Genomic DNA, 12,640 nt, shown 5'->3' with positions numbered 1-12,640 from the left:
TAAATAATCTAGAAGTTGAATTGCTAAATCATATGGTATGTGTATGTTTAATTTTATAAGAAACTGCCAAATTTTTTTTCAAAAGTCACTGTTCCATTTTCTCTTCTCATCAGCAATATATTAGTGTTCCAGTTGCTCCACATTCTCATGAACACTTGCTTTTAGTCATTCTTTTTTTGTTTGTTTGTTTTTTGGCCACACTGCACAGCTTTCAGGATCTTAGTTCCCTGACCAGGGATTGAAACTGAGCCACTGCGGTGAAAGCACCAAGTCCTAACCACTGGACCACCAGGGAAATTCCGAATTTTAGTCATTCTAGTGGGTGTGTAGTGGTATCTTCTTGTGATTTTAATTTGCATTTCCCTGATGACTAATATTATTGGGCATCTTTTCATGTGCTTATTGGTCATTTTTATATTTTTAATTGTAAAGAGCCTGTTCAAATCTTTTGGCAACATATTTTGAAAATAAAAATATATATACACTTTGATCTAGTGGTTCCACTTTTATAGAAATGAAAGTACCAATGTACAGTGGATAGGGCTAGGAATTGGAACAAAACAAATACTCATCAGTGGAAAAAAGGCTGAATGAATTGGCCATACCATGGGCTATTATGCAGCCATTAAAAGAAGTGTGTTAGTACTCTACCAGATGATTGAGGATTTTTAGCAGGTAAGGCTGAATAAGAAAAGTAAAATGATAAGAACAATGTGATATTATCTCAAGTTTTTAACACAGATGATTTTCAAAAAAAAAAAAAAAAAAAAAACCCACCTCTCTCTCTCGTTTTCTCCCTATCTGAATAGAATTATATAAATAGGGTGAAAAGAAAGAACATACTAGGTTGTTAAACTTGTTTACTTGAGGGTTGGGCAGGATGGAGGGTGGGTGCTGATGTTGAGGGGAGGGAAGAGTCCACAGTAAAACTGCAGATTTATTTAGGTAAACTTATATATGAAAAGAAAAAGAATCCCTCTCACACTGGAATGAAGGTTAAATGAAGTATATGTAAATTACCTAGTAAGTACTTAGCACATGGTAGGTGATCAGCAAATGTAAACATGTAGAAAGTTGGGTAGTATTCCCATTTGTTAATGATTAACTTCGGAGAACAGGAGATGGAATCAAAGAACAGACTGATTTTGGGCTTCATCAATAAAAATGGGTCTGATTTTTGGTATTTTAGAAACAGCCTATCAGATGATCTGCATTTTGTAAACTTTTTTTGTGCAGAAAGGGGACCCTGGGGTGCCTAATATAGTAATTACTTGTGCCTGTGGAGATGTGGGCATCCGGCAGGGTAGCCTGATAGGGGCCCCTCACGTAGGAGGAACTCCCTCTATTCAGCAAGCCTCCCTTATGTTATTTAGTGGCTCTCTAGGACCTCCAAGGGAGAGAAACTTCCCCTCAAATTCTGGTAGTCATATCATCTTCTCTTGATTCCTTATTCATTCTCATCTCCGATTCTACCCTCAGGATCATGTATATGAACTTCTCAACACCGTTGATGCCTGCCAGTGCCATTTTGATATCGTAAGATTCTTGGCAATTCTCTTCTATCCTAGGGCCATGGAAATGGTCTCTGTTGGGACAGTGTGGGGTGAGATGGGACTGGAGGAATGGCTATTCCCCCAGGACTATAATATAATATATATAATAATAATATAATATAATATAATATGATATGATATACACTGTATAATGAATGAATGGCTATTAATTCCAGGACTATAATTCTTTTGTAAAAATGTTGAAATTAAAGTGTATTTACATTTTAAGCAGATCAGCAATGTGATTTATTTAATACAAAATTCGTATAAAAATTTTCTTATTCTACCTCCTCCAACGTCTAAATGCTACCTTATTTCCTGGCCTCCTTATATCTTAAGCTTACTTTCAGCTCCTGAATTTTGTTCCAATTCTCTCCTTCTGAATTTGCAGTCTTGTCAGTTTCTCCTTCTAAATAGATCTTTCCAGAGTCTGTTTAGCACTGTCTGGAATGGTTGAGGAGACAGGGGTTAATAGGCCTTGTCATTCTTGGGTCCCCATGTATTTTCCTTGTAGAATCTCAACTTTGACTTCACTCGGAGTTACCTGGACTTGATAGTGACTTACACTTCGGTTATTTTACTTCTATCACGGATTGAGGATCGACGGGTACTCATTGGCATGTACAACTGTGCCCATGAGATGCTGCATGGACATAGGTGAGTTAAGAAGGTATGCAAGACGAAGAATCTCATACATGGTGCTATGAGGTAAAAGTGGATACAAGGGAAATAGATGGCATGCTTTCTCATGTGAGAATCTATAATCTGTATGACCACACAGGCAAAATAAAACAATTTGGAATCCTTATAGGCATAACTAAGAAGTACACTTTTACATATAGTTAACTCTTGAATATCTGCTAGTGGGTTATCCAATTTGCACTGTCTCTAATGAGTTTTTAATCCTGGGCTGGGTGCCACTCTGCTTTTTAGGTTATTGCAAAAGGCAAAGAAAATTCTTTTTAATGTTGGTAGGAATAATATTAGTAAAGTTAAGGCCATTAGAGGTAAGTATTATATGATAATACATTTGAAGCCAAATATAAATGGATTTTGGATCATCTGCAATTCTTTGCCTTTCTGTTAGTGCAAATAAAAGTATTTAAGGGCTGAAAAAATGAAGACCAAATGGACCAGAGTGGGCTGTGAAACATTGTTCTATGTGAGATGTGTATTCCCATGTGCCTACATGAATACCTAGGCATGTGACTTACCATTTGCTTTGAATGTGTCTATACCTTTTTGGGTTGTATACAGATTTGGGTCCAGCCATATTACTTTATTTGTAACTAATCAACATGAATTTATAGAGTACCTATCATGTGTCCAACCCTATTTCAGGTGCTTATAAGGAAGAAACTTTCATGGACCAGCCCCAGATCATGTAATTCTATCTTAGTATACCTGGGCCTGGAGTGGGTTATCTGTATATGTAATTCACAGTTTAGTATCTTTGAAGGTGGTAGAGAATTCCAGCCTATGTACACATCATTATCCTATATGCAAACATGAGAGTTTACGTCATGTTTAAGGGAGGGCTGTAACTCCTTTTTCCTATGTTTTCTTCCAGTGACCCCAGTTTTGCCCGTCTGGGTCAGATGGTCTTAGAGTATGACCACCCTCTGAAGAAGCTGACAGAGGAGTTTGGGCCTCACACACAGGCAAGATTTCTTGAGAGAGTGGAGAATTTCTCAGGCAGAAGTATATTGTCCCCGTCATTGGCACTGAAGATTCATTTTTTTTCCCCCATAGGCTGTGAGTGGAGCCCTCCTTTCTTTGCACTTCCTCTTTGTCCGAAGGAACCAGGGGGCTGAGCAGTGGCGCAGTGCCCAGCTTCTAAGTCTAATCAGCACCCCTGCAGCCATGATTAACCCTGCTAATTCAGACACAGTGAGTTCCCTTTTCCTCTTGTCAGTGGAAGCATTCTCTTTCCAAAGCCATCTCTGTAGAGGGTGCTTCTTTTCAGGAAGTGTCGGCCCTAAGAGGCTTTAGCCCTCTTCTAGGGTAGGCCTCTGAGTTGATCACCTCTTGTGGCTAAAAAAATCATGATTGGGTTGGAGCTTTTCTTTGGACCAGGATTAGTGTGTGCCTGCCCATGGAAGGAATTTAATAAATGTTCATAGAATGAATGAATGGATGAAATTGAGTCATTAGGCACCTATTCCGCCCAGCAGGAACTTGAGCATAGATGTCAGTTAATTAACAAGTGTTTTTATTCAACTACTATCAGCCCAAGGTCCTTGCTTCAAAGAATTTATAGTCTAGTCTAGGAAGATATGCTATGTAGTCATAAAAATACAACTGACGGTACAAGATGTATGAGAAGCACCGAGCGAGTGATTTATACTTTACATGGTAAAAGAATCCAAGGGAAAGGGAAGTCATGAGATTTTGAGTATTACTCTCCTGAACTGTTGAAGAGAAGTTATGTCAAACCATTTGTTTGTCCTGACTTCCAGCCCAAGTTTATTTTTCTTTTCTCAACTGTATTCTCTTTTCCTCACTCCACTTCGAGCGCCTCACCTCCGTTATTGGCAGGTTTCCCAGATATTGGCTTATCAAAGTGCCCTGATCTAGTCTGGTAAAATAAAAGTTGGTTTCAATACTCGAATTGTAGCTTGACTGGCCTTGTCTTGACTGCCTTAGTCTTTAGCGTACACCAAGTTAAATAACTGCTAGACTATCTCTGCCTCTCTTCTCATAGATGGCCTGTGAGTACCTGTCTGTGGAAGTGATGGAGCGCTGGATTGTCAGTAAGTTTTGTGGGATGAGGTGGTAACAGACATAGCAGCATGTTACATGGAGATCAAGTTCTAAACGTCTTCCTCTGCACTCTTTTACCCACCTACAGTTGGGTTTCTTCTTTGTCACGGGTGCCTCAACTCCAACACCCAGTGCCAGAAGCTGTGGAAGCTGTGTCTGCAGGGCTCCCTGTACATCACCCTCATCCGGGAGGATGTGCTACAGGTGCACAAGGTCACCGAGGACCTGTTTAGCAGTTTGAAAGGGTGAGATATGAGCTCCAAACTCATCTTTTTGGGGGATTTTTAGCCCCTCCTGGCATCCTTTTCTAGTCTCCATAAGTGTCCCAATTACGGGTTTTAAGAAGTAATTCTAATTATTGAAGAAACATTTATTGAATACATACTACTTGCTAGGTACTTCACTTGATACATTAATTAATAAAATAGCATAGAGGTTAAGATCATGGACTCTGAAACCAGATTACCTGGGTTTGAATTCCAGATCTACCACTTACTGGCTATGTGATCTTGGGCAAGTTACTTAACTTCTCTATGCCGTGCCTCAATTTATCTATAAATAATAATAGTACTTCCTTATGACCTACCTCATAGGGTTGTTATGAGGAATGAAAGAGTAACTATTTATAAAGCATGTAGAAAAGTGCCTGGTACTTTGTAAGTGGAATATATGTGCTTATTAAATAAAAAAAGACATTAAAAATACATATGGCCAAAAAAAATACATATGGCAAGATAACACAGCATAGCATTATTGGAGAGGAAGAGTTAATATATTAATTTGATTATTTTATTATCATCTTAAAAATCAAGATTAAATAAGACGTAAAAAAAAGACAGAATTTCTGCTCTCAAAGAGCTTGCAAATTAGTGAAAAACAGATAAACTGTTGTGATATAATAAGGGATTATGATGTATAAACACAAAGTGCTTTAGAAGGATACTTAAACTGGCCCCGGAGGATCCAGCAAAATGTGGAGACAGATAGACCTGAAGAATTAAACAGGTGAAATGTGTGCGTGTGTGTGTGGTGGAGTGGTGGGGGTGGGGATGGAAAGGCAGGGAAGTTGCTTAAGGCAGAGAAAGATATTCTAGGCAGAGACACTATCAAGATTTCGAGGCAAGAGGGAGCATGGCAAGTTCTAAGAAATTCATATAGCCCAGGTTACAAAAATGAAGATGTTGTCAAGAGACAGATTTGGAGAGGTAAGTTGGGGCCTTGGATGTCCTGCCATGGAGTTTGAGCCTGTTTTAAAAAGGATAGGGAGCTACTGAGTGATTTTTAAACAGGGAGTGACACGATCATATTTGCATTTTAGAAAAAGTCACTCTAGCTGCAGGTAAGAAAAGAAGTTGGATGGGAAAAACTAGAGGCAGAGATTAATTAAGTAAACTAGGAGGAATTGAGGATGAAGTCAAGGTTTCTGGAATGGATACTTGGTATTTCTTAAGATAAAGAACATATGATAAAAGCTAGTTTGTGGGGGGAGGTTGTGAATTAAGTTTTGAACAGTTTGAATTTGAAATACATGTAGAACACTGAAGATAGATGTGTGTTAGACCTTTTACCTTGTGGTTGTGGAACTTAGGAGCGAACTCTGGATTCAGATAAAGGTTGGCAAAATGGTAATCAAAGCCATGGGAGTAGGTGAGATTACTCACAGAGAATGTGTGGAGTGAGAAGAGACTGGGATAGAACCTCTGGGAACACTGAAATTTAAGGGCCAGCAGAGGCAGAGAAATCAGTGAGAGGTGCTGAGAAGAGGAACAACAGAGGCAAGGGAAGAAGACAGGCCAAGAAGAAAGGACCTTATCTATAAATATGTTAGATGATGTTGAAAGGTCAAATAAAATGAGGACTGGAAACAATGTTCCTGGAATTTGGCTGTAAAGATGGTCTTAGTGCCCTTCTTATGGATAACTTCAGTGAGTACTGAGGTCAAAACCTGGGTTGCAGTGGGTTTAGGACTCAGTGGGAGATAAGGAATTTAGTAAGTAACTCCTTCATGAAGTTTGACCTTAAAGGGAAGCATAGAGATGGAGCTACAATGAGAAGGAGATGTGGGATTTAGGAAGGGGTCAAATTTTTAATATCCTTGTAGTTGCAAAACTAATACCAGAAAGGTAAAAAATACAAAGAGGAAGTTGACTACAGTCTCACCTCCCAGAATAGCTTGGTGCATGTCCTCCAGATGCTTGTGTATATATATATGAACATGTAAAGGTGTGATGTATTTTCAGCTTTATGTAAGCAATTGATAAAAAGCAATGGATCCACATTCTACATTATATTCTGAAGTTGGCTTTGTTTTTTTCTTCTCTTTTTTTCACTTACTATATTTTGGATATCTTTGCATATCAGTCTATAGAGACATTCTTTTTAACAGTCAAATAGTATTTCATTATGTGGTTGTAACATAATTTATTTACCCAATCCAATATTGATGGACATTTGAAGTGTTCCCTCCCACACCTGCCCACCCCTGCTTTTTTTTTTTTTTTTTAAGCCTTCACAAACAATGTTGTAATGAACATCCTTAGACATGTATCTTTGTGAACATTTCCATAGGGTAGATGCTTAGAAATGGAATTGCTGGGGTAAAGGATATGTATATTTCAAATTTTAATAGCTCTTGCCAAATTGTCCTCCAAACAGATGTATTATCTATAGTCTATGAGAATACTTATTCCTCATACTCTCAACAACTGAGTATTATCATTAAAAATTCATTGCCAGATTTAAGAGAGAGTTAATCTAAGATTAGTGATTAGACGTTGCAGGAGGTAAATAGATACGGATATACAGAAAAACTTTCTAATGATTACTGCTTCTAGGGAGTGGAAGGGATGTTTGAAGGGTATTTATTTCCCATCACTAAGAACAACACTAACATGTAAGATTTATAGTTTAGGGAGTTCTTTGACATAGATGATCTAATTTGATTTTTTTTTAAATTTGTTTATTTATTTATTTATTGGCTGCGTTGGATCTTCATTGCTGCACAGGGGCTTTCTCTAGTTGCAGCGAGTGGGGGCTGCTGTTCATTGTGGTGTGCGTGCTCCTCATTTTGGTGGCTTCTCTTGTTGTGGAGCACAGGCTCTAGGCATGTGGGCTTCAGTAGCTGTGGCACATGGGCTCAATAGTTGTGGCTCACGGGCTTTAGAGCACAGGCTCAATAGTTGTGGTGCATGGGCTTAGTTGATCTGCGGCATGTGGGATCTTCCTGGACCAGGGATCAAACCATGTCCCCTGCATTGGCAGGTGGATTCTTAACCACTGTGCCACCAGGGAAGTCCATGATCTAATTTGATTTTTTTGTTACTTGTACTCAGGTATATGTATTAATATCTTTTTCTTTTTTTTTGGCTGTGCCACACGGCATGTGAGATCTTAGTTTCCCCGACTAGGGATCACACTTGTGCCCCCTGCAGTGGAAGCGTGGAGTCTTAACTACTGGACCACCAGGGAAGTCCCAATATCTTCTTTTATAAATAAGAAAATGGGGTCTCAGTCTCAGTGTCACTCAGTTAATAAGAGATGGAATTAGGAAATCATTCCACATTTTTCGAATCGATCCTCTCACTTTCCATCGTACCATATAAAAGATAAAATAATTACCCACCAGGAATGCTATGGAGTTGAATCCTGATTTGATTCAGATACTTTCCAACTCTAAATTTCTTTGATTCTGTGCTAAGCTCAACAAGGGGGTGGTTTGAAGAAGAGAAACAAAAGGCTATAAATTTGACTAATGTGGTAACAACAGATGCAAGACAAGAGAAGACATATAAGGGATGTAGAGATCACAGAGCCTAAAGTAGTGTGGGACTTTTGAGCATGGGTCACTAGTAGAAAAAAAGAAATATGGTCAGGAGAGTCAAATATTGTGGATAAACAAAGAACAATGAAAAGGCCATCTAATTTGGTGATTCCAAGTTGATGGTGACCTTAGAGAGAGCAGTTTGTTTAGTGTCTGAGGTCATCTGGGCTTCAAGGGTCAGTGAAAGGTGAGGTGGAAAAGAGTAAAGGTGTCTCTCTGGAGGAGTTTGGTGCTGTGGGAGAATGGGCAAAGTTCAGTAGATTGTGAGGGTCAAGCAAGGGTCCTTTTAGAATAAGGGAGGCTTATTGGGAAAAGAGAATAAACCAGTGGAGAGAGAGAGATTAAAGTGACAAAGGGATAACTTTTTCAGTTTGAAGTTAAGGTTAAATTCTAAGAGGGGGTGGGTGGGAATGAGACCCAGGGGAGAGCAGGAGTAGCTACTTTTACTTGAGGGCAGGGCCTGTGTCATATTTATGCATTGCTCCTTTGTATTTCCCTCAAACCTGGAAGAGTACTTCGGCTTGAGGGTGTCAAGGCAGGAGCACAGGACAAGAAATCTAGTCCCAGCTTTGCCATTAAAACCCTACGTGACCTTGGGCAAGTCATTTCTCTTCCCTAGGTATTATTTTCTTTATCTGCAAAATAATGACATAAACTAGATAAACTCTAAGCTCTATGAGTCTCTTGTTAATAGGCCAGGGTGAAAAGTAGGGTTTGGAAAAATCCTGATGGTGAGGGCTGCCCATGCTCCCTGCAAGGCTCTAGTTTGGACTGGGAATGTGGGGTAAGGCCTTCAGCCGGTGGTATGGCCAACCCTTCTGTGCATATGTCATCCTCAGGTATGGCAAGCGAGTGGCAGACATAAAGGAAAGCAAGGAACATGCAATTGCAAACAGGTAAAGGTGGGGGACGAGCTTTTCCAGAGGAAGAGGAATCTCTCCTGACCTCTGTTCTCACCCAAGCCACCCCAGTTTCTGTACAGCCTTATTGTCTCAACCCAAGAACTTGCTGCTGCCCCACAGGTTCTTGTGCTTCCTTACCAAGTCTAACTGTGGCATTGAACCTTCCCCCTAGCTGACACCCTTTCCTAAATGCAGCTCTCTTCCTCACTGCCTTTGCAAGATTTTTAAGGATGGGAGAGGTAATATTCTCTAATTTCCACTTTCTTTCCTCAGTGGCCAGTTTCACTCTCAACGGCGCCAGTTTCTGCGGATAGCTGTGAAGGAGATGGAGACTGTGTTAACTGATGAACCAGGATTACTGGGTCCCAAGGCAAGAAAAAGAAACGTTGGGAGAGGGACGATGTCCAATGATAAAAGACTGCTATGTTGGGGGTGACTTGGCATTCATGAGTTTTTACGTTTCTGAGTTTTTTGTTCTGTTCGTTTATGTATATGCTGGTTCCCTAGAATCTTCTTGGAGTAGTCTAAAACTTTTTGTGTCTCTTTTTTGGGCACTATCATAGAATATCATACATTATAGCTGTTTGTATACTTGACTTATCCTCTATTTGACTGTGAACTAATTGAAGACAGATAGTTTTTTTGTGGGTCTCTGTGTTTAATACTGGACACCGTTGCTGGTATAGTTACACAGTTGTATCTGTATGTATATTTTCATGATAGTTTTCTCTGTGATTTGAAATCCATTTTTAAAGTTGAAAATTCTCATAGTCCCTGTCCCCTTCTTAGGCCCTTTTTGCTTTCATGGCCCTGTCCTTCATTCGTGATGAGGTCACTTGGCTGGTTCGCCACGCAGAAAATGTCACCAAGACGAAGACACCTGAGGACTATGCTGACGTGTTAGTACTTGGCATGGTTAAGAATCTTGACATTAGGTGGACTGGGAAAAGGGACAGGGAGGCATCAAATGACCTCAGGAGGTCTCAGTTTCTGCCCTGTCATCACTGTCTTTGTCTTGGGTTATGTTTTCAGTCTCATACAGCTCTCTCTTTCCATCCTCAACTTTGTAGGAGCATTGCAGAACTGCTTTTCTTGTTGGAGGAGATTAGGGCTCTGGTCCGAAGACACATCAAAGTGATACAGCAATACCACCTTCAGTACCTGGCCAGATTTGATGCTCTTGTGCTCAGTGACATCATTCAAGTATGTTTAATTGGTGATACTTTGGAAATTTTGGGGTGATCCCTGGTCATTTTCCCTTGAGGGCCACCCTGGTCGAATCTCATTATCTGTAGATTGTGTGTCAGAAAGCCAGATTTTCCCCTCTACATTTGTTAAAGCTTAAAAAAGGGCTAATAATCGCAGCAATTTTTTTTCCCCAAGTGATGCTACATAGAAATGGGAGAGAAAAGTAAAGGGCAGTGGGGTGTGAGCATGGCAGGGAACTCAGGAAGCTGCCTCCGTGTCTTGCTTGGCTCTTTCTCTTTGTGTGTGGCACTTGGCAGCTCTTTCTACCTCCACACACTGACTGCGACTTGTGGTCCTTGTTTCCATCCTGGTGGAACTTATGCCCCTTGATGGTAACTCCACCTTCTCTTTTAGAACCTGTCTGTGTGTCCTGAGGAGGAGTCCATCATAATGTCCTCATTCGTCAGTACTCTCTCCTCTCTGAATCTCAAACAAGGTAACTGGAGGGAAGTGGAGGAGGAAGAGTGAGGGCAAACATCTTTTTTTTCTAAAAATATTGATCTCTTGAGCCAGGGAATAGCCAAGATGACTTTGAGGAGGACCTATTATACTATTCCATGCAGTTGGCTAGAGGTACCATTTTATTATTTCCTTTTAAATTTCTGTTTTTCTTGCAGTTGATAATGGAGAGAAATTTGAATTTTCTGGATTGAGGCTGGACTGGTTCCGTCTACAGGTAGGTCTGTTTCTGTTAATGGTCCCTCATTTTCAAGGTTTTTCCTCCCTCACTATCCCTTCTCTTTTTAACTCCTGAGCTCTGCTGTATGGAATGATTCAACACTGAAAACTGCTGATTGGACAGGACAAATCCTGGCCAAACTGTAGTCCCGAGGCTGGGAGTCTTTCTCATTTATCTTGTTTTTCTCCACCCTTTTCCCAACTCTACCCATAGGCATATACCAGTGTGGGTAAGGCTCCCCTGCACCTGCACGAGAACCCCGACTTAGCCAAGGTGATGAACCTCATTGTCTTTCACTCTCGAATGCTGGACTCAGTAGAGAATATGCTGGTGGAAACTTCTGATTTATCTACTTTCTGGTATGTCCTGACTCAGAGTTCTTTATCAATTGATCCAATCTCTTGCCTGGCCTCTGTGGAGGACCCTGATTCCTCCAGATACACCAGAAAGGCTTGTTTTCTTTGAGATCTCTTTAAAGGAGGAGATGCTCAAACTCCACAGCTTCTTCATTCCAGCTTTCATCAAGTGGTAGGAATTTGAAGTTGATTCCCTTTCATGCTGGCTTTCTTTAGGAAAGCCAGTTGGACTCACACAGCCTTCCCTTCTCTGAGATAATTCATTGATTGTCTTTATATTTGGAAACTGTTATATTTGGAAACTTCTTAGGCTTCTTTTTATTCTTGGGACATTGTGATTTAAAAGAGGCATGGAAAACTTGGAAGTTTAGTGGAGAGGACTGAAAATAATTGGAAGGGCTGGGAAACAGGGCCTTTAGAGAATGCAAATTAGTTTGTCTTCCTTAGCTATCACTTGGCCTTTACTAAGTGACCACTGTTGTGCGTAATTCTATCCTCTGAGGGATCAAACACACAACACAATATGTTGGCTCTGTTCTTTGCGTGCAGCAGGGGTGGGGGGGTATAATACCTGCGTGTGAGAAGGACATTAACATCATAATGGCTAACGTGCATGATGTTGGGATGATACAGGGCTGAGGAAAGATCAGTCACATAGAATTGATCAGAGAAAGTTTTCTGGAACTTGAATGTGAAATTTTGGGAGGGATGTGAATTAGTAGTACTGAGGGACTTCTAAATCAGGGCCCAAATCGTGCAGAGGTTCTGAGGGAGGAGTAGCAAACTTTGTACAAGAAAAGGGAAGGAGATATTATTGGGTTGGCCAAAAGGTTCCTTTGCTTTTTAAAGTAAAAATGAAAGACACATTTTTCATTTTTACCAAGAACTTTATTGAACAACATATTCACCATTTTGTTCCACTACCTTCTGCCATTTTCCAGGCAGCTTCATAATTCCGTCTTCCCAAAACTTTTTACCTTTTTGAGCAAAGAACTGTTCCAGGTGACTTTTACAGTCTTCCAGGGAATTGAAATTTTTTCCATTAAGAGAATTTTGTAAAGACCGAAATAAATGGAAATCCAAAGGTGCAATGTCTGGTCAATACGGTGGGTGAATCAGAACTTCCCAGCCAAGCTGTAACATTTTTTGCCTGGTCATCAAAGAAACATGTGGTCTTGCGTTATCCTGTTGGAAGATTATGCATTTTCTGTTGACTAATGCCGGACGCTTTTCATCAAGTGCTGCTTTCAGTTGGTCTAACTGGAAGCAGTACTTGTTGGAATTAATCGTTTGGTTTTTCTGGAAGGAGCTCATAATAG

At 40.2% G+C, this 12,640-nt stretch overlaps 1 protein-coding gene across 1 annotated transcript in view; it reads left to right on the top strand.

The window, feature by feature from the left end:
• The window catches only part of NCKAP1L (NCK associated protein 1 like), a 41,179-nt gene that overhangs the window by 5,857 nt on the left and 22,682 nt on the right, over positions 1–12,640 (top strand). Inside the window, exons 4-16 of the mRNA XM_057703937.1 lie at positions 1,480–1,536; positions 2,068–2,210; positions 3,124–3,214; positions 3,306–3,443; positions 4,258–4,306; positions 4,405–4,561; positions 8,976–9,032; positions 9,312–9,408; positions 9,828–9,937; positions 10,109–10,241; positions 10,641–10,722; positions 10,904–10,962; positions 11,179–11,324. Coding sequence (XP_057559920.1) covers positions 1,480–1,536; positions 2,068–2,210; positions 3,124–3,214; positions 3,306–3,443; positions 4,258–4,306; positions 4,405–4,561; positions 8,976–9,032; positions 9,312–9,408; positions 9,828–9,937; positions 10,109–10,241; positions 10,641–10,722; positions 10,904–10,962; positions 11,179–11,324 — 1,319 coding nt within the window. The remainder of the gene's footprint in view (positions 1–1,479; positions 1,537–2,067; positions 2,211–3,123; positions 3,215–3,305; positions 3,444–4,257; positions 4,307–4,404; positions 4,562–8,975; positions 9,033–9,311; positions 9,409–9,827; positions 9,938–10,108; positions 10,242–10,640; positions 10,723–10,903; positions 10,963–11,178; positions 11,325–12,640) is intronic.

Source organism: Hippopotamus amphibius, chromosome 12 (genome assembly GCF_030028045.1).
Source record: "Hippopotamus amphibius kiboko isolate mHipAmp2 chromosome 12, mHipAmp2.hap2, whole genome shotgun sequence".
NCBI classification, from domain to species: domain Eukaryota; kingdom Metazoa; phylum Chordata; class Mammalia; order Artiodactyla; family Hippopotamidae; genus Hippopotamus; species Hippopotamus amphibius.
Note: the sequence above shows the minus strand (reverse complement) of the source record. Positions and strands in the feature narration are given on the sequence as shown.